General features: G+C 37.3%; 6 protein-coding genes across 6 annotated transcripts in view; 4 read left to right on the top strand and 2 right to left on the bottom strand.

The window, feature by feature from the left end:
• LOC107727230 (phosphatidylinositol 5-phosphate 4-kinase type-2 alpha) overlaps window positions 1-2220 on the bottom strand; it is a 45064-nt gene extending 42844 nt beyond the window's left edge. Inside the window, exon 1 of the mRNA XM_016537028.1 lies at window positions 1334-2220. Coding sequence (XP_016392514.1) covers window positions 1334-1474 — 141 coding nt within the window. The 5' untranslated portion in view covers window positions 1475-2220. The remainder of the gene's footprint in view (window positions 1-1333) is intronic.
• A 1227-nt stretch (window positions 2221-3447) lies between these two features.
• Window positions 3448-11950, top strand: armc3 (armadillo repeat containing 3). Its single transcript, XM_016537003.1, has 17 exons — window positions 3448-3495; window positions 3599-3716; window positions 3851-3976; window positions 4064-4132; window positions 4833-5008; window positions 5256-5450; window positions 5629-5812; window positions 7064-7216; window positions 7350-7458; window positions 7552-7801; window positions 7986-8122; window positions 8939-9107; window positions 9215-9315; window positions 10751-10849; window positions 10918-11112; window positions 11191-11353; window positions 11616-11950. The coding sequence occupies exons 1-17, from the start codon at window positions 3448-3450 to the stop codon at window positions 11814-11816; spliced, it is 2493 nt and encodes an 830-aa protein (XP_016392489.1). The 3' UTR covers window positions 11817-11950.
• A 169-nt stretch (window positions 11951-12119) lies between these two features.
• On the top strand, window positions 12120-13999 carry LOC107727203 (methionine-R-sulfoxide reductase B2, mitochondrial-like). Its single transcript, XM_016536995.1, has 4 exons — window positions 12120-12543; window positions 13301-13398; window positions 13603-13660; window positions 13977-13999. The coding sequence occupies exons 1-4, from the start codon at window positions 12417-12419 to the stop codon at window positions 13997-13999; spliced, it is 306 nt and encodes a 101-aa protein (XP_016392481.1). The 5' UTR covers window positions 12120-12416.
• Window positions 14000-14943: 944 nt separating this feature from the next.
• Window positions 14944-18680, top strand: LOC107727202 (complement component C8 gamma chain-like; the record flags this gene model as incomplete). Its single annotated transcript, XM_016536994.1, has 5 exons — window positions 14944-15058; window positions 17481-17588; window positions 17699-17800; window positions 17880-17909; window positions 18587-18680. Coding segments are annotated over 5 exons (366 nt in total), but the record flags the coding sequence as incomplete, so codon positions are not given.
• A 1455-nt stretch (window positions 18681-20135) lies between these two features.
• On the top strand, window positions 20136-21877 carry LOC107727228 (lipocalin-like). Its single transcript, XM_016537024.1, has 6 exons — window positions 20136-20303; window positions 20800-20939; window positions 21038-21117; window positions 21195-21308; window positions 21398-21499; window positions 21579-21877. Exons 1-6 carry the CDS (start codon window positions 20208-20210, stop codon window positions 21596-21598), a joined length of 552 nt encoding a protein of 183 aa, XP_016392510.1. The 5' UTR covers window positions 20136-20207; the 3' UTR covers window positions 21599-21877.
• A 7-nt stretch (window positions 21878-21884) lies between these two features.
• Window positions 21885-24869, bottom strand: part of LOC107727201 (zinc finger Y-chromosomal protein 1-like) — a 10600-nt gene continuing 7615 nt past the window's right edge. Inside the window, exon 9 of the mRNA XM_016536993.1 lies at window positions 21885-24379. Coding sequence (XP_016392479.1) covers window positions 23145-24379 — 1235 coding nt within the window. The 3' untranslated portion in view covers window positions 21885-23144. The remainder of the gene's footprint in view (window positions 24380-24869) is intronic.

Raw genomic sequence — 24869 nt, 5'->3', positions numbered from 1 at the left:
GCATCCTAGGTGTATATGACTTTCTTCTTTCAGACGAATCCAGTCGGAGTTATATTAAAAATTGTCTTTGATCTTTCAAGCTCTATCGTTGTACTCAGCGGGTGTTGCATTCCTTCAGTTCAAATGACGTGAAAGAAGAAAGTCATATACACCTAGGATGCATCGGGGGTGAGTAAAACGCAGCCTAATTTTCATTTTTGGCTGAACTAACCCTTTAACTAAGGTTAACTAATGAGGTCAGTCTGGTCTTATTGTAAAGTGATACCTATTGGTCTTTATAGTTCTTTCGCACTTTAATCTGTGTAAAACTTTTAACTTTATACATTTTTCTGTATTGCTTTATTGCATTTAAATGTTCAGTTATTTTTGTTATAAGAAAAAAAGTTATTAAACCTGTTATACTGTATTATGACAGCACTTTTTTTTTTTTTACTTAATTTCAATATTGTGGTAATACCGTATAGCGTAATAAAAGCATTAGCAATAAATCGCAACATGAAAATTTGATACTGGCATATCCCTAAGCAGGAGGTGAAGACTGTCACACCAAACATAAATGGACAACCAAAGGGACACACATAAAGGCATCTAAATCTGAATGATTTTGTTATCTGTAGAGCAAATACTGCCATTCTTCATCTCAAAGTACAGTCAAGGAGACCCACAAGTATATGAACATGAACCACTCCCAACTGAACTGCATAAGCCTATAAGAAAAACACATCAGCAAGGCTTTCCTCTCCAAAGACAGATAATGGTGCAAGCAATAACAGTCAGTAGTCAGCTGAGATGAGTCTTGCTTCAGCAAACCTCTAAGCTTATCATCTCGCAACCAAAACTTCCAACAGGAAACGATTACTCACCCACAACTCCACTACTCATACAGATATTATTTTGCAACCTATTTGCATGCACATAAAAGGACACAGAGACCTTACAAATAAGATTCATTACTGTATAAGCCTCAAATTAAGGTTTTACACTCATTTCCATCAATATGATCACGTTTGCAGAAGTTTTTCGACAAGCACAATAACCTTAAATGAACAATTCTTTATATAAACATTGACAGGTTTTGTTCTCATGCTATAAGGAACGTATTAGTATGCAACTGCAAGTGTTTTAAGGAGCAAAACAGAATGTTGTCCATTAAACTGAAGGTTAGGCAAGAGAAAATCAAAGCAGACCTCTGATGGTCATGAAGTGCATGAACCCAACAGATGGTGCCAATTGTCGGTTGCGAGACATGCTGAACTTCTTTTTTCTCGTTAACTCTAATGCACTGATCAATAACGCACACAAACAAAGAAAAAGACAGCAGATTTTGACTCACCGAATGGTTTATTCCCCACATGAGAACACTGAGGAGAGGGTCGCTGGCACGAAACAGCTTCACTTTTTGACACACGAAGTGTTTCTTCTTCGTTTTTGTTTTGCTCGCAAACGATGAGACAGTGTTACCAGCCGAGGCCATTGTTTGTTGTATAACAATAAATTAACTATCACACAGTGACAAGTGTTTTAATTAAGCTAGTGGGGTCCTAACTGTCTTAGTAAAATATAATTTGGCATAACGTTCAGTTAGCTAACCGCAGTCAGCTAGCTGTACCAACTCAACTATTAGATCGCTAGACAGATGAATATCTCGCCAAATGTGCTACAAAAAGTCTGCTGTTACATATAACATTAAAGTTCAGAGCAAAAAGCCGTATTATTTGTAAGTTCTCGTCCGTAAACTGCAAAAGCTCCTTAAGACTTCATTAGTAAGCCCTCCTTACTTGCTAACTAGCTAGCCTGCCAAGTCAATCTCCCCTCGGGAGCTTTTCTAACACTTCGCTTAAAGAAAAAACAAACCAAATACTGACCGATACCACTGAAAATGAAGAATAAAATGTAATTTGAGCGACGTCAGTTTAATTTGAAGAGAAAGAGCGGGTGGAGACGAGACATCCACTGCGGCGCTGCTCCGTTAGCATGCTAACTCGCCCAGTCAGGCTAAGCCAACAACCCTTCAAATATGTCTCAAGCAAAATCCCACTCCCACTTTCTTTCTTCGTCGTTTGTCTGCCCCGAAAAGGTGTTTATTTTTAGGCGCAGCCAGTATTCCGAGTGCGGAACGTGTCCGAGTCTGAATTCGGTGTGAATTTTGTCAGCTATATTGCTTAAAGTTGGCGTATCCGGCTCATCCGCACTGCAATGCCAGATTGACGGACTGACAGCTACGCGAGCACACACACACAACACACACACACACACACAACACACACACAACACACACACACAAAAACGAGCACACACATACACGCTTTGATTTATAACTCAAATATTTATTTTCATTGAGGTCAATCTAGATTCAGAGGGGAAGATAATAAATGGCTAGAAAAGCCGAGCACAAACAAAATTTGATTTGGCACAAAGGTAAAAGCACGATAGATAGATAGATAGATAGATAGAGGTGCATTTTAATTGTACTTGAGGAATGGCTTAATTCATCAAAGCCCATGGTGCCTCTGGATGTGCTGCATATGTATAGTCTTATGGTACAAATGACTTTGTATGGCGCTCCCTGTTACACCCAGGCTAGATCAGCCTACTGCTCAGCATGCTCCTCATTCCAGCAAGCAAACATGGAGTGGGTGGGTTCCACTCTCCATGAGTCTGGACATGATTCTCATCTGAAGGTCCAGGTCTGATCCAATGACAGTTCATGTCATCTTAGATGGAGGAAATTCAAGATGATACTGACAATCCCACAGTTTCATGTTTTATGGGGATGGCATTACTAGGCTACTGCTGTTGGTGTTAGTTAAATACTGGAAAAGCTTCTGGGTTACGCTTTATTTTAAGGTGTCCTTGTTACAGTGTAATTATACATTTAAGTACTGAGTAATATTAATTAACTACATGTACTTACTATATGGTTAGGATTAGGGTTTGGCTTAGGGTTAGGTGCATGTAATTGTGCATATTTTATTGTTATTATAATAGTAAGTACGTGTAACGTGTAACAAGGACACCTTAAAATAGTGTTACCAGCTTCTGTTATTTCAGAATTTCTCCATTTTTCAGATGTTCTTCTGATGATTTATTTAATTATTTTGTGTATAATCTAATAAATTATTACGTCAGAGCCACCTAACGGTTCATGACCGACACATTTTAAATAAATAAATAAATGACCAAATATGTTTGGGAGTGATTCTTGCCCCACCTACAGGTGAAATGGTAAGTTACATCTGTCACCTAGCAACAGCAGCAAGCTAAACAGAAACCCAAACACTGCTTTCAGCGTTGCTGGTATTTTTATGTTTTGTAGAAGTTGCTTATTATTATGTTTTGTAGAAATAATTTATTAAGATATTAATTATTTATCTTGTTGAACGGTGTTCTGTACTAGTTTTTAAATATTGTTCTTTTATTTAGGCCCGTGAAGTATTTGATCTCTAGATGGGGAAAAAAGTAAAAAAAGAGGCAGAGCCATTCTCGAAAGATGTGGTGAGAACATTTTTCTCCACTCGTGGCTCTCCTGAAATATTTCGCGACCTTTTAATAACTTTAATGAAAAACTTTTAATTAATAACACGTCTTATTCTTTCAGTTCGACCCTTTACCTATCGAGAGCAAAACAGCAGCGACAGCGGTTCTTATGCTCAGCTCTCCTGAAGAAGAGGTGCTGGCAAAAGCTTGTGAGGCCATCCACAAATTCGCAGAAAAAGGTAACTCATCTAATCTTATAGTCATCATCTTAAGGTCACTGAGAATTTTGCAGAGGTAAGTGCTCACTATATTCCCATGTGTGGCTCTCCTTGATCGATCCCTGTGTGTTTTGCTGTTGTGTTGATATTTTTAGGTGATGAGAATAAGACTTCTTTGATGTGCTTGGGAGCGATTGAACCTCTTTCTCGTCTCATATCTCACGAGGACAAGACTGTGCGCAGGAATGCTGTCATGGCTCTGGGCATCATGGCTTCTAACAGTAAGTAGGGTATAAAAATAGGCACTGCTAGTAAATCAAAGGATGTTCGGCAACATAGTTTTCATTTTAGCTGTCATATTTAAACAGATGAAGTTAAAAAGTGTTTGAAGAAGCTGGATGTAATACCTGCAGTCATCAGCAAGCTATCACCTGAGGGTAATGACACATTTTATAATTTCATTTTCAATTTTAGTACACACCCACACCCACACATATATAGATAGAGAGAGAGAGAAATATTTTGTAACCGTAAGTCTTTACTGTCACTTTTTATTAATTTGACATATCCTTGCTGAATAACAGTATTAATTTCTTTTTAAAAAAGAACAAAAAAGTACTGACTACAAACTTTTGAACATTAGTGTATATTGTTACAAAAAAAGTATATTTTGAATAAATGCTGTTCTTTTTAAAATCTTTTTATTCATCAAAGAATCCCGAACAAATATCAAAGGTTCCAAAAAAAAAAAAAAATTAAGCAGCACAGCTGTTCTCAACATTCATAAAAAAATCTATAAGGATCATGTGACACTAAAGACTGCAGTAATGAAAATTCAGTGATAAAGAAAATTCAGCTTTGCCACCAAGGGAATACAATATATTTTAAAGTACATTAAACAGAAAACCTTTTTTTTAATTGTAATAATATTTTACAATATTTCTGCTTTCACTGTATTTTTGATCAAATAAAGGCAGCCTTGATAAGCATTAAAAAACATTAAAAATCTTACTGACCCCCCCCCACACACACACACATATATATATTTTTTAAATATAATTTTTATGTTTACATATATAATTATTATTTTTTTTATTTCTTTTGCACAAACCTTACCTGCCACTTTCTTTTCCTCAGAGAATGTTGTGGTCCACGAGTTTGCCACTTTGTGTTTGACATCATTGTCAGTGGACTTTTGCTACAAGGTCCAGATTCTTGAGCACAAAGGGCTTGAACCTCTTATTCAGCTCTTGTCCAGCCCGGATCCTGATGTGAAGAAAAATTCAGTGGAGTGCATCTTTAATCTTGTACAAGTAAGACAACAGATGTCCGAGTCAGACAGAAGGTCTGTTGTGAATTAGACTAAAAGTCATCGGTCAGGGTGGTATTTTACAGCACTAACAAAACACAATTGTTAGATGAAAATTGAATTTGAAATGATTAGTATTTTGAACAATGCCATAGATATTCGATCGGCTTTAAAAGCATAACTCTTTGAATAGCAGAAGGATGCAGTTAAAATCAATTATTTGTGCTCTTTTCTTCTTTGTGCACACTCAGGATTTTCAGAATCGAGCGGCTGTGCAGCAACTAAATGGACTCCCCCCGCTTCTGGAACTGCTACGCTCAGAGTTCCCAGTTATTCAGCAGCTCGCACTGCGCACCATAGAGAACATCACCACTGACAGTGAAACCCGCGTGGCCTTTAGGAATGTACAGGGCTTTGACAGAATCCTGGAGATCCTCGGGACCAAAGTAGACTAATTATTCTCATCTGAATTATTCATGAGCACTTTTTGAAACTGCTTCTTAGTCACCTTTATTATGAGCAATCAAACTTTCTATATAAAAGTTGAGAACAATTCAAGCAATTCAATGAAAATCAAGCAACACATGATTGAGCAGTAATGGCAGCTGTGTCTCCTCCCTACAGGAGTTTAGTGACCTGCACGAGGGGACTCTCAAGGTTATCTCGAACTGTCTGGAAGACAGCCAGTCCATGCAGCTTATTCAGATGATGGGTGGTCTGGAACAGCTACTGCAGTTTGTTGGCACATCCACACTGCCTGAAGCACAGGCTAATGCAGTTAAAGCCATAGCCAGGATGGCACAGAGCGGTATGGAAAAAAAGCCTCAGTTCTCTGTTCTTTTTTGACAAATGAGTTTGTACTCTATACACTATCAGACAAAATGTACAGAAACAGCTTGTCACACAAAGGTACATCTTTGTACTTCATGTACAATGTTTTTTTTTGGACCTTAAAGGCGTAGAAAAATCTAAATTCTGTCATTATTTACTCACCCTCATGTTAATTGAAAACTTTGATTGTGGAACATAGAAGAAGGTATTATGTGTGTTTTACTCGTGAGACAAGTGTGGAACAACATGTGGGTGAGCAAATGTTGACATAATTTTCATTTTTGGCCAAATTGCATATTTGTACTTTAGTGAGAGCGCATTAGTACTTTAAGGGTGGTCGTTAGTAGCATAAATATGCATATTAATACCTTAGGAGGACATATTAGCACACATTAGTACATGTTTGTACTGTAAAGTTGCATGTTAGTTCTTAAGAAGACATATTACTAACATACATATTAGCACCTCAAGAGGATATATTAGTAATATTTTAAGGGTGCATTACCATGCATATTTGTACTTTAAGGTAGCATATTAGTGCCTTAAGAGGACATATTACAACTTCAAGTGTACATATTTGTATGTAACAGGTACATATGAGTACTTTAAGGCAGCATATTAGTAGGAAAAGAGGACAAATTACTACTTTAAAGGGGGCATATTTGTACTTTAAGGTTGCTTATTAGTTTCTTTAGAGGACATATTAATACTTTAATGGTGTATATTTGTATTACAGGTACATATTAATACTTGAATGGTGCATATTAGTACTGTAGGAGGACATTTTAGAACTTCAAGTGTGCATATTAGTGCCTTAAGGTTGTATATTTGTATTTGGCACATATTAATACTTTAAGCGTGTATTAGTACCTTAATAGGACATATTAGTACTTCAAGGTTGTATTTACAGGGACATTTTAGTACCTTAATAGGACATATTACTACTTGAAGGGTACATGCTGTATTTGTATTTACAGGTACATATTAGTACTTTATGGGTGCATATCAGAACCTTAGGAGGACAAATTAGTGTTTAGAGGGTACATACAGGTGTAGCTTTGAGGTGTACGTCCCCAGTGACATGCAAAAGGAACAATTTTTGCACATTTTGTCTAATAGTGTATACTGGTAGACACTGATATAAAGCAATAGACAGAACAGGATTTTCTTTTACAATACAATTGTATAACAATCCAAATTGTATATTGTGTTTTTTCTCTCCATAAAGGTGAGAACAGAAAAATTCTTCATGAACGGAATGTAGAAAAGACCCTCACTGACCTTCTCATGCAGGAGAATGAGAGTGTACGCACTGCTGCATGCCAGGCTGTGGCAACAGTGAGCAAAAACCTTTCCAGCAGAGATACGTTCAGAAGTCTGGGTAATCTCACTGACATCAAGCATCCGGGCTTGTTTTTATTTCCCTTTTTAATTCATTCTGACTTTAGTTTTGTCAAAATGATCACTCTTGTCCTTTTGTGTCATTGAAGCGCTGATGTGTCTGTGCATTTCAGATGCGATTAAGCCCATCGTGCAGCTGCTGAACAGTGAAGGAAGTGAGTTGAGAATGGCTGCAGCAGAGGCCCTGTCCGGCTTGACCAACGACAACAATCTCAATGCTTAGTGAGTCATAATTTCAAAATGCAACAAGATTATATAGTCAGTACAGTATTGCACAGCTCCATAGAAATGCACCTTTCTTTATCAATTTTTCAGTGCTATACATGATGCAGAGGGTGACAAGCTCTTGGTGCAACAGCTGCGAGACAGCTGCACGGGAGCAGCTGTGTATGCGGCATCAGTCTTGACAAACATGGCATCGCAGGAGGAGCTGCGCAGAAGCATTCTGGCCCATGAAGCTATGCCAGCATTGGTGGAGCTGCTACACTCCACTGACAATAACATACTCATCAGTGCAACGCAGGCTGTGGCTTCACTGGCCTGTGATGCAGAGGCCAGGATGGAGGTAACAGTGCACTGCACAAAAGAGCTAATTTCACAGGTCTATACAATCGCCACAGCTTATCAGCAAACTGAGTGTAGGAAAAACAAACTTTTTTTCTGTGTCAGTGGGTGTGAAGGACGTAAATGGATATTTTTGTACTTTACATTATGTGCAGTTTCTGGTAATTGTTTGTTTTTACATGCAGCTGAGAAATGTTGGAGGCCTGTCACCTTTAGTTCAACTGCTCAAATCTATCAATGCTGAAATTCGGAGAAATGCTTCCTGGGCAATTAGTGTGTGTGCAAACGATGAAATAACAGCCCTAGAATTGTGTAATGCCGGGTAAGCATGTTTTATGCTTTAATACACAAAATTTCCCACACTAAAATTCACATTTCTAAGTCTACATATGAACATAATATATAAGGCAAGTTTCCATGAGCCTTGGATTTAGGGAAAATAAATAAATAAATAGAAATTAATAAAAAATAAATAAAAATAAACATGTAGGCTTGAGATGTTTGCCACATTTGTAGAATTAACTGTTAAAGTAAAAACCAATAGATGGCAGTAAATCCCAAGTATCAGATTTCTAGATGAGAATGAAGCCTATTTTAGGACTAGATTTTACATTTGTGATTATTTTCTATGACAATTATACACGTTTTCCTCCAAACTTTTCATTCCTGTACTGCATATGGACATTTTATATAAATCACATTATTAGTAGCCATTTCCATTATATTCTAATCACAGTATTTTTGTATTTAATTAAATTTAAATACATTTAAATATTTTTTTATATAAATCAGCGTCAAACCAACAAACACTATGAAATAACAATATGTATAACATGTATGTCTATGTATTTAATAATATGTATTTTTTCACTACATTATATCAGAATCAGGCGATGAACTGTTATTATTTTTTATAAAAATAATGACACAAAGCAATACTACTACTAATGAAATCCTAATGGTGCTATAATAGTTTTTTTTTAAATGTATTTCTTTTGATTTGGGGGTGAAATAAGACCAGGACATGCTCCTGAGAGATTCTAGTTTTGAGAGATTCACTCTTTCAGATGTTTTGGCTGGTTAAGGGTCTCTTTATTGATTGTTCAGTCATTTAGATTTGTTGTCATCAATCTTACAGAGCTCTGGAGATACTCCAGGAAATCAACCTGTCACCAAACCGTAACAACAAATTTAGTGAGCTGGCACTACAGAAGCTTCTGGACAGTAATATGTCATTGAAGTATAGTCTGACAGGACACCTGTCAGCCAGCGATATAACTACAGATGGCTTCTACGACCCTGGACAGGTCCAAATGTGAATGTTTTTCAAGAGCCAAAATAAATCCTCACTCGCAGAGGTTGCATGCATCAGTCAATCTCTCTTTTCTCTTGCTTTCTCTTCTTCCTTCTGCAGATAAGAATGGGTCATCAGGTTCCTACCTTGGAGGAAATATCAAAACAAGTTGTCAACAAACATCGAGCCACTATAGCAGTGAATGGGAAACCCCTGGATCAGTATGTTAAGGCCAAGGGTCATGCTTTGGCAATCCAAACCTGCTGTTTCATGAATCTTGCTCAAACATTGTATCAAACAGCTCCACAAATAATAATTTCCTCACTGATTTAGTGCATTCATAGTCATTTTAGGGGCACATTTAATCAAATGTACGCTAAACGTCTTTTTCACTAGTATTTAGATCTCTTTTCAAATCAGAGAGAAAACAAGCTCTTTGTGGAGAATAAAGACTTTCAGAGCCCGCCCTCTTCCACACCATTAGTTCTACAGCAGCACACTTGAATATTAAATACCTCTGTTGCACAACAAATAGATGTAGATAGATGAAATTCCCCAGGGGAAATTCTTTTGCATGCATTGGCTAGATGCATGCAAAAATCTGGCCCAGAGATCCCACAGGAGAAATGGGAATTCTGCCATTGAGGCCCAAGCAACACAATTTATGCTCAGTTCAAGTTAATTACATCTGAAGATTCTAAATTACAAACAGAACATTACTTGACCGCTTTAAATGTTTGTTTTTGTGTTTGTTCTGATGCACTAATCTTAGGGTTTGTGGATTCAGTTCTACCATTGTCAAATGCCAAGTGAGCACAAAGGTCATTTGATCCACAGCTCTAGGAAATGTTGTGATGGTTTTGCATAGTGAATGTTAAAGGCATAGTCCACCCAAAAATGAAAATTTGATGAAAATGTACTCACCCTCAGGCTATCCAAGATGTAGATGAGATTTTTTTCATCACCGGAACAAATTTGGAGATATATATAGCATTATATGACTTGCTCATAGTGGATCCTCTGCAGTGAATGGGCGCCATCAGAATGAGAGTCCAAACATCTAATAAAACCATCACAATATTCCACAAGAATCCACCAGTTAGTGCCTTGTGAAAACTGTGTGTTTGTAAGGAACAAATCCATCCTTAAGGCTTTTTAACTTTAAACTGTCGCTTCTGGCCAAAATACCAATCCATAATCCATAATAATGCTTCCTCCAGTAAAAAGTCCATCCCATTTTGTCCTCTCACAGCAAAATCCACCAACATATTTGTTTAGAACTGTTTTGCACTGTTTTCGCTTGTGAATAGTGCTTGATCTGTGCATATTTCTTTCATGATTCAGATGCAACTTTAGTCTTAAAATATTTTAATGAAGAATTGGTTTATTACAAACATGCGGCTATAGTGGATTAAGTTAATTACTTGTGGATTATTGGGATTTGGACTGTGTTTGAACTCTTACGGCAAACATTCACTGCAGAGGATCCATTGGTGAGAAAGTGATGTAATGCAAAATTTCTCCAAATATTATCCGATGAATAAACACACTCGTCTGCATCTTGGATGGTCTGAGGGTGAAGTAAATTTTCAGGAAATTTTCATTATTGGATGAACTGTTCATTTAAGGTTAAAAAATGACTCATTCTTCTATCAGATTTATTACCAAGGAACCAGATGATTGTAAGCAAGATAGTCCAACAGAAACTACTGCCTCATCTGTTTTGAGCAGCAAAAGGAGCAGCAAAACACCAAGGTGTGTGTGCGTGAGTTGTTTTTACTTTCGGTAAACCATCTTTCTCACTCTCATCTCTCTTTCTAAAGTAAAATGAAGGGAAAGGGTAACAAAGAGGATGAGAAAAGGAAGGATGAGGATGAGTATAAGCCACAGCCAGAGATGGTGGTGGAGGAAGCATGGAGCTTGCCATATGACGCTGCATTTCATAATCTTGTCAAAGAGGCAGTCGAATCCATCACGCCACTTCAGGATGTGGTCAAAATGTATACGGCTTTGGCCATGTGAGTTTTTTCTCATTGTCATCCCATATTCAACATCCACATGGCTGAAATATGACAAGTAATGTGATTTTTTCACAGGTTAGTGTGTGATGCAATGGGCGGCCAGGTTGAGCCAGAAAAGCTACATGACTTTCTGTGGGAACTGCATATAAGCGAGCTGAAATTCGAAGCCTGTTCCAACATCGTTCTCATTGGAAAAATAAAAAAGGGCACCTACTTTCATAGAGCATTGCTTTACAAGGTAATTTATGCATCCTTATGTGCTCCAGAGGTCCTGTGCTATTGGCAGAACCCTCTCTCTTCTTGACGGTCTATAAAAATGGTCTGACAGTGACTTTGTGCAACCAAGGATGTAACCACATATTCAGCAATAAGAATCACATATTGAAAAGACAAAATAAACCACTAATGTGAATATTTGGTGAGAAGTGTGGTTATGGCTTCAGTTGCAACAGATATTTCTGCCCAATTGTGTGTAACAGATTAATTGCAATCCATTTTAGGTTCTTGCAGACCGAATTGGGCTGAGCTGCAGTCTCATAAGAGGAGAATACAACCGTGCCTGGAACGAAATCTTCATTACCAGTCCAAAGAAAACTTATGGTTACTCTCAGCCTGAATGTTATATCATAGATCTCATGCATCAACCTGGAAACCTCATGAAAAGCAACTCACCAGCAGCTCTAGCATATCACACCATTTAATAGCAATATTATGTTGGTATTATGTTTACACACACACACACACACACACACAGTTCAGATTTATTTAATATTTGTTTTTGAAATTAATTTTGGTGTCGGGGTCAGCTGGTTAATGCATCATTTTCTATTTTGTTTATTATAGCCTACGCTGTCAAAGTGAAATGAATTTAATTCTAATAAAGTATTATCAAAATTATGTGAATTCTGGTCAAATCTTAGTTACATTGCATTATCTCTGATTGTAATAACCGGTTGTAGAAGGCGGTACACGTTTCTCTCCCACATGAAGGTCAAAGTCTGCGATGAAATATGATAAGAGCGAAAACATTCCGATAAGACAGAAAACAAGGAACCCAAAAATCAAATTTTTATAAACTTCGACGTGTATGATGCGGTTAGTCCATTGACAAGAGGTGCAAAGATTGATCAGTTTCAGCCAGTCGACCGTGACCCATAAAGTCTGAATTGTGACCGGTTTCCGCTGCTCGAGCTGTGAGGGGGGAATGCAGACCACTGAGCTCAATTCAGCTTCTTTTCAGTCTTTTGGGGTAGCTTATGTGAACTAATAGTGGAGAAAGTCAGGCCACTGGATGAAATCATATGTCGAGAAAAATGTCGCGTTTTCTAATTCGCTTCTCCTCTATCGTTACCAACGGAGCGACTGTCAAATCAATTTTACCTCAGAAGAGGATATTTGTAGTGATTCGGCTGGTGTCTACATCAATGGGTAGGGATTTTTATCCTCGATCTATATTGTGTTCACAAATGAAGTACCTCAGGATATGCTTTCTATTGTAATTATTGTATTTTGTGCAATTTAAATTTTGTGCAATTCCATTTCGTTATCTAGTAAGTCGGTGCAAAGTGCAGTTATTCTAGTCATGTAGCTCAGAACATGTGTGACCTGATTACTCAAACACAGTGTTGGCTTTTGAGAAAGGCCTGCAAAAGTTTCTGTGATGCATGTTCAAATAAATAGGCCTAAGTAAAAAAAATAAAAATAATAATAATCTCAGCACTGACGCAGGAAATTACTCAAAATCAAAAAGAAATGCACAATATATATAATTTTAGATATAATAGTATAATTTAACTAATTAGATAGTAGCCCATAACACTGATTTATTCGATTTTTTGACTAATACCACAAAATATCTCAGAAATCTCATCAAATTCATGTTTGTGTTGATGTTGTTTTCTCAACAGAAAGGATTGCACTGCCTAGAGAATTATGTCATTAAAGACCTAACTTTGGTATTTTAGAAGACAAATATGATAGAATGTAAAATTTCTACTAACTAATTAAAACAATTCTCAAAACATTTTTGTTTGAAACATTTTCATTAGGGAAAGGTTATAAGGAAAAAACACTTGGATTTTTATTTGTAACAATTCTTTACAAATTGTGAGATTAGTATATTATCCATTATTAAGACGTATGTGTTGGAACAAAAAATGTATTGCGTTTATGGCTGTTTATACAGGTTTGCAGTCACTGACACGTTATGACCAGTCCACAGATTGGCAGAGGAAGCTGACTCCAGAACAGTATGTTGTTACAAGAGAAAAAGGCACAGAGGTGGTAAGTTAAAGGGGTCATATGATGCGATTTCAAGTTTTCCTTTCTCTTTAGTGCAGGACAATGATGTCAGCCGGTTTAATCATTTTGTTGGCTTTTTCGGAAACCCTACTTTGTGCTGTTTGCTAACATACAATGTAAATAGTAAAATTTCCACTCTTCTTTTCAGGTTGCCAGATACCATTAACATGTCATTTTATTTTATAGTGTGATGCCCATCTTGGACACGTCTTTGATGATGGTCCAGATCCGACTGGCCTTTTTTGTATTAGCTTACAATTTTTCTGGTATCTTATGTTTACATATATAAATGAGGTATTATCTAATTAAATATGCACTAAATTGCATACAATTCTAGAGCAAAAAATCGGAACATTCGATAAAGACAGGTTTAAAATTCTTTTCATTTTACTGACAGACTTTTTAATGAGTCGAAGTTTTTTGAGGGGAGGGGATTTTGAGACTTTAGTCTTTGCAACTTCAGGGATCTTATCTATGCACAATCAGCTTGTAATACTCCAAAGAGAAAGAAACTTGAAATCGCATCATATGACCCGTTTAATTACTTTTGGTTATGAGAGGGCAGGAAGACCCAAGTGAATAAGATAAGTTTTTCGAGGGGAGGGGATTTCGGATATCTCTTTTTATCGCTCTTTAAATCTGAAAATTCTGTCAACAGCCAGAAAAAAACAAATGTTCACCATTTTTTAGGAATTAAATGTTGTTTAAAATCAAACAAAGTATCAGAGAAGCAGCCAGAGACTCACCGCGCCTTCTTCTAGTTCTAACACTGTTAGCTTGGCATTGAAAATGGTCAACATGTGACCGAAACGTTTGCCTTGTTTTATTCAGTAAATTGCATATATCGTTCTCATCTCGCTTGTGATGCTTTAATGTTTGAATGTGCGGACTCTTTTCAAGCTCTTCATCTTAAAATCAAACAAAACATACAAACAACCCCTCTGTAAAAATCTTCAGATTAAAGATAGGAATAAAACTGTAATGTTTGGTGTAAGTGCTACTGAAGTGGAGATTGGCTCAGTTTAGTAGAAAAATAAGAAAATGGTCTTTAAAGATATGTATTGTAATTGAAATCTACAGACACAAACAGATAAAGTGCAATAAAAGAAACACTTAAAAGTGTAGTTTGGATGTTTTCTTAATTCCACTATTCTGAGAAGAAAAAGCACTTTATGAAAACTGCAAAAGCCCAAAATCTACATGGAAAAAAAGCATTTTTTTTCCTGCAGTGTCTTGCCTTAACAAGATCAAGATCTTTTTTGAGGCATTACAAGTTCATCAGGCAATAAATACTAAGCAATAAATGCTTCTAATTTTTATGAAATATGATGATAGTACCATATTGTGAGACCATGATTTCTTATGCAACTTTAAGAAAGTCCCCTTTGGCAACTTGTATAGACTTTCATAAGCAAAAGCATTGGATGGGCAAGATACAGCTTGCTTTGTCAAAATAATTTTTACATGGACATTTTCCCTTATATTTAAATCACTAAGAAATGTAAATTATATATATAATATTTTTTTTTTCGTCTTGTCTACTTATCCATTGTGCTTTTTCCCAATGTTAGCAATTTTGAATGCTGGGAAATCAAGCAGAACTACATGAGAACAAAGACCTCTGGCCAGCTGTTTCTCAAAGGTAGGTATCTGGTGCCGACTGAACTGACCAACAGACAAGGGTTCAAAGTCATTCATACCACTATCTAAATTGATGGCTCTTCTTTGTTGTGAAATGCTCCCTGACCTGGACTGACAATCGATATGCAATAGATGAAATAGATTTCATAATCTTCACAAGTGATTTTAAAGACTTAAAAAAAAAAAAAAAATCACATTTTGAAAAACGAAAAAAAGTACTCAGTAATATTAATTATACCATGGCCTGTCTGAATACTCGGTTCTGATTGGCTAGCATGTATGCATTAAAACTGTTTAATGCACAAGTAGTTCCAAGTTAGTTTAATCAATGTTCTATATTAATGCACTGCTTTAATTGATGCACACAAACCCACAAACATCACATGCGCACACACACACACACACACACAGATTGCACAGATTGCACTGAACACACACAGAAATTTGTTGTCAATGCTGCCCCACGACTTTTATTAATAAAATAGCTTAGATAGTAGATCGCTACATTATATTCCTGCCTGGTAAAATCGCTGTTTTTGAAGTAACTAAACAGCTTAATTGTTTGTAGAGAGACGTGCAGTAATGCACACAATACTGTCATCTCTCTCACTCTCACTCTCTCTCTGTCGATCAATTAATTAATTCAAATAACTGCTATAATTCATTCAAATAAATGTGATCTTACCGCACTATTTCATCTCTGTGTCTGATTTGAAACGGACAGAATGCTAGCGCTAACAATTCGTAACTGTCATTTTTACCCGTCTGGTAAAATATTGCACTCCAAACATCATTAACAGCTTTAATTTGTCAATGCTGGCAAATGACCATGGTATAAGTGGGATAATGAACGACCGCTTCATGTCGGGTGGTTCTAAGCCTCCACGTTGTGCATTGAAATTGTTTAATGCACAGCTAGCCGTGCCTTACTACTATAGGGATATGGTTAGGGTTTGGTTTAATGTTAGATAATTATGTAAAAATTGTAATGCCAAGTTCTTTCATGAAACTCTAGAATAGCAGGCCGATGGGTAGTTAATGGAAACTGATGATATTCACAGCATGAAACTACTTGGCACAAGCTGATTGGTTCATGTTGTATACGCAGCCAATGAGCTTACTGCTTTACATTTAAATGGCAGGTTAGCATTCACTAGAGCACTTGGCAGCACGCTTTCAGAGTTCCTCTGAAACCTTCCACCTTCCCCAGCTCCACCTGTATAGATCTGCTATGGGTTATTATATGCTACTATATATGCGAATATATAATGTGTGTAGGTCTTTTACTTGCGCTTCTGCGAAGTTCACTTAATTTATCAGGATTTAGTTTCAATTTTAGTCTCTGTATTTGATTAATCTGGACATCCCATTCTTTCAATTATTCGTTCATTAGGGCCCCAGTGTCACTTAGGGCCTTGCGTGGCCAGCGCGGGTCTCTCGATCACAAACTCGCCAGTTCTGAGTTAGTTAGAGGATGCAGAGTGAATTAATACCTTTAAGTCGGTTGCCACTTGCTCACTCATACAAAAAGTATATTTTCCTTAGTCACGCAGCTGCAACTTGCTAAGTCACTCATAGACAGAAATCAAAAGGTCCCACATGATGTGCCACATGCTTGATTCTTTGGGCCTTCAGTTTGACCAATCCTGGACGCAGATTTGCGGTAATACCAGACTTCACTTAATCTACTAGTCATAATGATTTCAGAAGAGTTCGGAATAAATCAAATATAAAATTTTATTTGTCAGGTAAAAATGTATCATGCCAGTTTTATAAATAAACAATGAGAATCCAATTAACTTCAGTTCCAATTTAGAGGGGAAAGTGAGAGGGCAATGAGCAAGGAGAGAGGTTTGGACATGGTGTTGTCATTTGATCTTTTTGGAGATCTCTTCTCCAGATTAGTTTTATTGTTTTGTGAGAGTTCCTAGACTTTGATTTCATTAGACCAAAATGCATGAACATTGTCATATCCATTACCATGCTAAAATCTTCAGAGAGTTATCATGATAGAACTGCTATTACTAAAGTGCATCTAACATTTATTTGAAAGACACTAAAATAAAGTGTTTCTGTGGACAAATACATTTGATCCAGCATGTATTTGAACACTTTAGACACACTTAGAGTATGTATATTATTGCATTTACAACAACATGTTTGCAAATTATGCTATAATGCTATAAATGATGCTTTATAGATAACATTTTTATTGTCATAGCCATCAGGTTCACTCAGGTGTCGTAAGAGAGTTCCACTAAGTTTGACAACCATAAAGTGTCCAAATATGACGTTTTATTTTTTTTTAAATTTATAATTGTATTTTATTGTTTATAATTTAAAACATATTCTTAAACATAAATTCCTCTTGGTAGGTATTGATTGATTGATTGGCATTCAATAATGTCAAATTCTTTATGCAGGTAAGAGACCTGCTGAGAATGTGGACATAATGGTACTTGAGACAGACTGCAGCTCCTATGCTACGGTGGTTTTTAAAAGAGCAGGGAAAATTACCATGAAACTGTATGGTAGGTGTTCTAGCCTCTATTTTAAACTTCTCAAACCCATTCTTTAGTGTCACAATTGCACCACTGTGGAAAAGAGCACTGTTTTAATCAAAATTTATTTCGTTTGAAAGGACGTTCCAGTGAAGTGCCTGATAATATAGTGGATAAATTTGAGGATCGTGCAAAGACATTTAATTTGGGATTGGACGTCATTTTCCAGTATCCTGACTATGGTGAGACAATGTACAAATTATAATAAAACAGCTGAAACACTTTTTTTTTTTTTTTTTTTAACTCGAGACTCTTTTCCAGGGTTCTGCGAGTCCACAGATAAGGTCCTGGGTAAGAGCTGGTTACAATTGTTTTTGTTTTTTTTACATTGGCTTACTGTTTAATTAACTGGCATTTACAGAACGACATGTATATTGTTAAGTAATTTAATAACATTCTAAACATCGCACAGGCACAGCTGATTCTAATGTCATATTGGCGCACGAGTCGTTATTTTGTAACGGTTCTTTTTAATGATTCAAATGAACCGATTCGCAGAGCTTATTTTAATACTCGTCAGTAACTAATGGAAATCACTGACACAACATAAAAAGTATTCGAATACAGATTCATAAAATGTTCAACTGATTATTTATTTCACTCCGTGCAATAACACGTAAAATCCCGCGCGAGGAGTTCTGCGAACTGATTAATGTGAATGATTTAAACGAACCGATTCGCTAAAAGAATTGGATTTCTCGACTGCTCTGTGGCGTTGCTTGGTGTTAGGCAACATTTAGCTACTGATTGGCTGAAAGATTTTGTTTCATCCTACAAAAAGACCCAATCCGGCCTATTTGTGCATCTCCTGCTTTTGTTAGAATCACGTTTTCTGTTTTAAAGGCATGTGTTGCAAAACTTGCGTAACTTAAATTAGGTTTTGTAACACAATGAAACTGTATACTTTTGTATAATCCCTATTTTTGCCTAACAACCTAACACAACACAATCATTGCTTTGTCCACCAGATCTAACCTAAGACTGACTGGCCATCATCTTGTGAGCACTGTGAGAAAGCGTTGTGCTAAGAATTGCACCAATAAAGCTGTTTTGTCATTTTAAGGTTTTGTGTGTTTTAAAATGAGATTTTTTTGTTTGTTTGATCAGGAACTATAGCATTCAATATAGCCTAATAAAAACCAGTAGATATTGAGTAAAGTGCATCCCCCAATCTTTATTTGGGTTGCATCCTTGCTAATAAGTATCAAAATTGGTGATTTTAGATATAACAAAAAGGTAGGCCTACTTATAAAACAAGGCAAAGGCATTTTGATGAAGTTAGTGTGGTTTGTGATATAACTCTCAAAACAAGACTCTGCCTGTCCACCCTTTCAGAGTTACACAACACAAGGGGTAAGCATGTTTCATATCCAACATTCCAAAAAATATCCTACGGTAATCATTTTCTTATGGAAAAACATCTAACACAGAAATGAACTAGTTTTAACTCAAAATTGCTTTTTGCTGCAACGGTCACAGTCACCCAAAAGGCTGCACAAGAGCTTGATTTGGCAATAAAATGCATTTTGGTATTTTGCATTAGCCTACATTTAATTAAAAACACTTTTCTTTAGTCTATTGGACTTATCATCATCTCCAATCTACACGATACCATTCAAAAGTTTGGGGTCAGTAAGATTTTTTAAAATAGTTTTATTCATCAAGCATGCTTTAAAGCAGCACTATGTAACTTTTTCTGTGTTCAAAATTTGCAAAATGTATATAATGAGCGAGTACATCATGAATTCATCTTCCAAACCGCATTTTTGTCTTATTCCGAATCACTACAGTACACTTATAATAAGTACTTATATTTGGACTATTGTAGCCTGGTCGGGTCGTCACCGCCGCGGAGTAACACATACCTGCGTGAATCGCCATAGACATAAACTTAGAGAAGTAGCTCCGGTTGGAATGTTCTTCCGCGGGATGTGTGCAGTTCTGTTTATTAGCCGCTAGAGCGCCAAAAGTTACATAGTGCTGCTTTAAATTGATCAAAAGTGACAGTAAAGACATTTATAATGCTACAAAACATTTCTGTTTCGAATGAATGCTGTTCTTTTGAACTTTCTATTCATCAAGGACTCCTGAAAAATGGTTTACACTAAACTTGAGTTCAACTTTGATAATAATAACAGCAAATCAGCATATTAGAATGATTTCTGAAGGATCATGTGACACTGAAGACTGGAGAAAATTCAGCTTTGCCATCACAAGAATAAATGACATTTGAAAGTACATTAAAATAGAAAACAGTTGTTTTCAATCATAATATTTCACAGCATTTTGGTCAGCATGGATGAGCAATAAGAAACATGTATTGCATGAAAGCCAAACAGGGACATTAGTATAAAAAAAAGCTTCAGACACCCACATATACCTGGAAAAATCCAAACGTGCATGTTGTGTAACGACTGTAATTATCATTCCTGCTGTGTCTTCGGAGGTGGGAGGGACTCAAGGAAGGAGGGTTTGGGGGGGGGCGGCCTCAAATCTGAGGATAAAACAGGGGCTGCCTGTCGTCTCCTCTACGCAGCCGACTTTGCCTTCTGAACTGCATACTGAGAGAGAACCTACACTTCTACAGCCATGACGACTGTTGTTTTGAAGATGCTGTGCGTTCTGCTCTGTGCAGCGTTCACTTCTGCTGATGTCCTGCCCATGACTGACTTCGACCTGGAAAAGGTAAAAACTAAAATATACAGGCATTTACCTTGCAGTTTTACTGTAAAATACTAAAGCATCTGTGTGTTATCAGTGAGTTTTAGGGATATTCTCAGGTTAGGTTTTCTCTTCTTTATTGCCATTAATGGTAATGTTCCTGTGGTAGAGCATTGCGTTAGCAGCGCAAAAGGCCGTGGGTTCGATTCCCAGGGAACACACATACTGGTAAAACATGTATAGCCTGAATGCACTGTAAGTCGCTTTTAGCGTCTGCTAAATGCATTAATTAATTAATGGTTACATGAAGAACCTTCCATGGAATCTTTCCATTCTTCATAGTGGAAAAAGGTTCTTTAGATTATTACAATGATCTTAGCAGTAAGAAAAAAATCGTTCTTTTAAGAAGTGAAGGCTCTTTAGGGAACCAAAAAGTTGTTTCTTTGGCGTCACTGTAAAAAAACATTTTGAAATCTTTATTTTTAAGAGCGTTGGTCTAAAATAGTTATATTCTTTGCAGGTTGGAGGAAAGTGGTATCTCATTGGCTTTGCTACAAATGCAAAATGGTTTGTCAGTCACAAGGCTGACATGAAGATGGGAACTGCCATGCTGGTGCCTACCGAGGACGGAGACCTTGATCTCAGTTACACTAATCTGAAGTAAGCTCAAACTAGGTTTAGTGTTCAAAGAGAAGAGTTTTGATACATGTTCTCATAATTACAAAAGAATAACTTTAATTGCTTCATTTGTTTCTCAGAAGTGATGGTTCCTGCTGGAGAATGACACACCTCGCCAAGAAAACCAAGACTCCAGGACGTTTTGTCTTCCACAGCCAGCGTAAGTCATCCTGCTTTTGCTTCAGCTAATGGTCAGATTGTTGTTCCTTTGGCCTAAATGTGCTCGATTTTTTTCAGGTTGGGGAAATGACAATGACATGCGTGTGGCTGATGCCAAATTTGATGAGTACGCTCTCGTTCACACCATCAAGACCAAGGGAGATGTTTCTGAGGTTCTCAACAAACTCTACAGTAAGAGCTCGATTTGTCCAAAAGACACAATTTAGCTGTAACGTTTTAATGAATAAATGCTAAACAGACCCTGAATGTGTCTTTAACAGGTCGTACCACAGAAATTTCTGATGACTTGAAGGAGAAGTTCAGGCAGTTCTCTATGGACACCGGCATCCTTGAGGAAAACATTGCCATACTGCCACCAAATGGTACATTTTAAGATTTTAATCAATTGCCAATGTCTCTTATTATTACATTTTTGCTAACTTTATACCTACTGTTCTACAGGAGAATGCTCAGATGCCTAAGAGTCTCAACCGAAAGACAAAGACAACTTCTGTTGGTCCGATCATTTCACCTAAAACAGATGTGAATTTGCTTGGTTTTCATCTTTCTTTTTGTATGGAAGCATCAGTTTTTCTTTTTGCCTTGTTGTGCTCACAATGACAATCCAGTTTGCAACTACAGAGCTTATCCAAAGAATCTCTCAAGCCAGGGGACAGAATGGCAAAGTATTACCTTATCCAAATGATGCATTTTTATAAATTGAACTCAGTTTTTGATGTTTCTGTATTGACGTGTGATTTTTTTCTCCCTGTAAATGTGTCAAACATGTTTCATGAACGATATGCGGATTCCTGAAAACAAATTTTTATGAAGAGTGCTTTTTAATTTTTTTGTCTCTGGTAGTTTTGTTTACTGCTGTTAAGATTAAAATTGGTTTACAAATGACAAAAGCTGGTGTGATTTATTCAGATTATCCATTTGCGTTTCATCATGAAAAATATAATAATAAAAAAAAAAAACATTTTGGACACAAAATACTGTTTATTACTTACGTATTTACAAATATTTCCTATACACATAACATAACAGTTTTTTAGAATCTCTTTATTCCAGATTATACATTTTCAGTATGTGTAAAAAATAAAATTTACCCTAAACGTCTTAATAATAATAATTCGAGGGCGAGTTTTACAACAAACAGACCAAAAGCCAAACGACCACATTCAAGAAATACACAAACATACTAGTGTCTAAATTCAAATAAATTTAGATTAACCAGCCATTCGGCCTGATTTAATGTCTGCACACTCCGATTAAACCTCAAGATCTCTTGTGAGTTGAGTACTATTTGCAATATGATTTTTATTGGAAATATTACCAAGAAACCGTGTCCTACATTAAATTCATAACAGCTGATATTAGTAAATTAATGCACCAATGTTGTTGATTCATTTTGTTCAGAGAACCAAAATAAAAGATGGGTTTCCCAAAAGCCTATATCTGGTCTGAACAGCAATTTTTTCCCCCTAAAATTAAAACAAATTTTTAGCAGCCATGGCATTTTTCAGTTCACTTTAATTAGACATTCTGCTCATCTGAAGCTAGTCGATAAAGCATTAGCACCGTTGTTTAATGACAACGGACGTCTTCAAGGCTAATCCCAAAACGTTTGTACTTAAAAACGCATGTGCACAAACACGCAGCAATCACCAAAGCGGTTCAAACATGTTTTGTGTAACATGCAATAAAGGAGTCATAATTCAAATTTATAACCAGATGCATGTATGTCATCCACCCTTGATGGATTGGTATGCAAGTTTATCTATTTTCGCATTAATCTAAAGCTGGTCAGCTGATCAAGAATGGTTAATTAAACTTTAAAAAATGTGTCTTCAGAACATTGCAACTGGACACATTAGATGGTTGTTTTTCTCTCTATTTTCTTGCACTTTCAGCCTGTCTGTACTATCAGGATCCGAAAAAGCCTCTAGTTGGCTTTCCAACGGCCCTGAAGACCACAGCTTCATCAGAACAGCGCTTTTCCTAATGGGTTTCTGATTGCAAAGGTCACATGATAGGCATTAGGTCTTTATGATGCCGCATTATGTGCTGATTCTTCTCCGACGGTCTGCGGAAGCCTTTCGAGCAGAAGTCACATCGGTGAGGATAGTCTTTGGTGTGAATGGAGATCACGTGCCTCTTGAAACCAGACGCGTCGCCCGTGCTGTAGTCGCAATACTGGCATTGGTACACCCGGCGCTCCCGGTGGCCCTTGGACAAACTGGCACCGCCCAAAATTTTCTTACCTCCGTGAGCACAGAGTCCAAACGTCTTCTTAAGACCCCTTTTGTCAGGAAACGCCTGCTGCTCCTTGGTGTGCGCTGACAAAATATGCCGACTGAGAACAAACGGATCAGCGATTTTGAAGTTGCAATGCCTGCACTGGTGTAACTTCTTCACCTTATGAGCGGCCGAGTGCTTTTTGAGCTCGGATGGCCGGTGGAAGCCTTTTCCACAGACTTCACATTTATGTGGATAGTCTTTGGTGTGAACTGAAATGATGTGGCGCTTCAGGTCACTGGAATTGGAGCTTTTATGGTCACAGTGGGTGCACTGGTGTGTTTTGGCCTCCTCGTGTGTCAGTCCGTGTTGTAACAGCTCGTCAGGTTCGGCAAATGTCTGGAAACAGCGGTCACACTTGTAGGGCATTTCTTTGCTATGCTTGGTCTTAATGTGCGTCTTTAAGTTGGATGAGTCGGCTGATTTGTAGTCACAGTAAAGGCAGGAGTACGGTTTTTCGCCGGTGTGGGTTCTCATGTGTTTTTTCAGCTCTGAAGGATGCCGGAAACCCTTCCCACACTCCACGCAGATATGTGGGAAATTCTTGCTGTGAACGGCGAGAAGGTGTCGGTTTAGAAGTCCTTGTTCTGCCGTCTCGTATTCGCAGAACTTGCATTTGTGCATTTTGGTGGTGGGTGGCGGGATCTGAAGCTTGGATTCTCGGTGGTGGTGCTGCAGATGGTGGGAGAACAGCGCCGCCTGCTGGTGAAACTCTTTTCCGCAGACTTCACACTCAAATTGGGCTTTACTGCTGAGGGTGTGGATCTCCATGTGGTTGTGGAGACTGGCTTTTTTGTTAGTGGTGAAATCACAGTCCGTGCACTGGTATTTCTTTCGGTTTACGACATCCTGATGGTGATTCTTGGTGTGGCGCTTGAGGAAACCACGCGACTTGAACTTCTTCCCACATAGCATACAAGGGTACACTGTAAGAGGCTGGCCGTAGGGTCCAATGATGATTGCTAAAGTTGAAAAAGTAAACCAAAATGATTATAATATATGCTATAGTTGAAAGATTTGGGGGTCTGTAAGATTCTTTTAATGCTTTTAAAATAAGGCCCAATCTCATTTCTACTCCTTACCCCTGCACTTACCCCACCCCTCTGTTTCGCACATTCACGTGAAGGGGTAGAGGTGTCTTGATTCTCTTTTGGTTGGAGGGGTAGGGGTAGGGGAAAGGGCCAGACATCCCTTCAAACGAAGATTTTTTTGTGACCACACTTCAAACGAAGGGGTATGAGACTTATCTCAGCACCGGCTACACCAGCAACATGGCTGCCCGAGTGAACACCATAAATGTAAGCATTTATGGCATTAAAAAAAGATTTTTTAATGAAAAGTAATCATTTATTTTATGTTACATTCAATCTTGTGTTAATATTTAAGGTCATGTTATTCAAAGAAATGTTTGCAAAAAAAAATATAAAAAAATACACATACACAGGTGTATAC

Source organism: Sinocyclocheilus rhinocerous, unplaced genomic scaffold (genome assembly GCF_001515625.1).
Source record: "Sinocyclocheilus rhinocerous isolate Xijiao unplaced genomic scaffold, SAMN03320098_v1.1 scaffold65, whole genome shotgun sequence".
NCBI classification, from domain to species: Eukaryota; Metazoa; Chordata; class Actinopteri; order Cypriniformes; family Cyprinidae; genus Sinocyclocheilus; species Sinocyclocheilus rhinocerous.
This window is presented reverse-complemented; position numbering and strand designations above follow the sequence as displayed.

What these genes read in the sequence shown, in the direction of transcription:
- armc3 (XM_016537003.1), top strand. Translation starts at nt 3,448, where the DNA reads ATGGGGAAAAAAGTAAAAAAAGAGGCAGAGCCATTCTCGAAAGATGTG. An exon ending in GGGCATCATGGCTTCTAACA is followed by an intron (nt 3,977 to 4,063) that starts GTAAGTAGGGTA and finishes ATATTTAAACAG; the next exon opens with ATGAAGTTAAAAAGTGTTTG. An exon ending in ATGTATACGGCTTTGGCCAT is followed by an intron (nt 11,113 to 11,190) that starts GTGAGTTTTTTC and finishes ATTTTTTCACAG; the next exon opens with GTTAGTGTGTGATGCAATGG.
- LOC107727203 (XM_016536995.1), top strand. Translation starts at nt 12,417, where the DNA reads ATGTCGAGAAAAATGTCGCGTTTTCTAATTCGCTTCTCCTCTATCGTT. An exon ending in GAGAAAAAGGCACAGAGGTG is followed by an intron (nt 13,399 to 13,602) that starts GTAAGTTAAAGG and finishes TTTATTTTATAG; the next exon opens with TGTGATGCCCATCTTGGACA. An exon ending in AGATCCGACTGGCCTTTTTT is followed by an intron (nt 13,661 to 13,976) that starts GTATTAGCTTAC and finishes TGGTTATGAGAG; the next exon opens with GGCAGGAAGACCCAAGTGAA.
- LOC107727228 (XM_016537024.1), top strand. Translation starts at nt 20,208, where the DNA reads ATGACGACTGTTGTTTTGAAGATGCTGTGCGTTCTGCTCTGTGCAGCG. An exon ending in TTTTGTCTTCCACAGCCAGC is followed by an intron (nt 21,118 to 21,194) that starts GTAAGTCATCCT and finishes GATTTTTTTCAG; the next exon opens with GTTGGGGAAATGACAATGAC. An exon ending in TGCCATACTGCCACCAAATG is followed by an intron (nt 21,500 to 21,578) that starts GTACATTTTAAG and finishes ACTGTTCTACAG; the next exon opens with GAGAATGCTCAGATGCCTAA.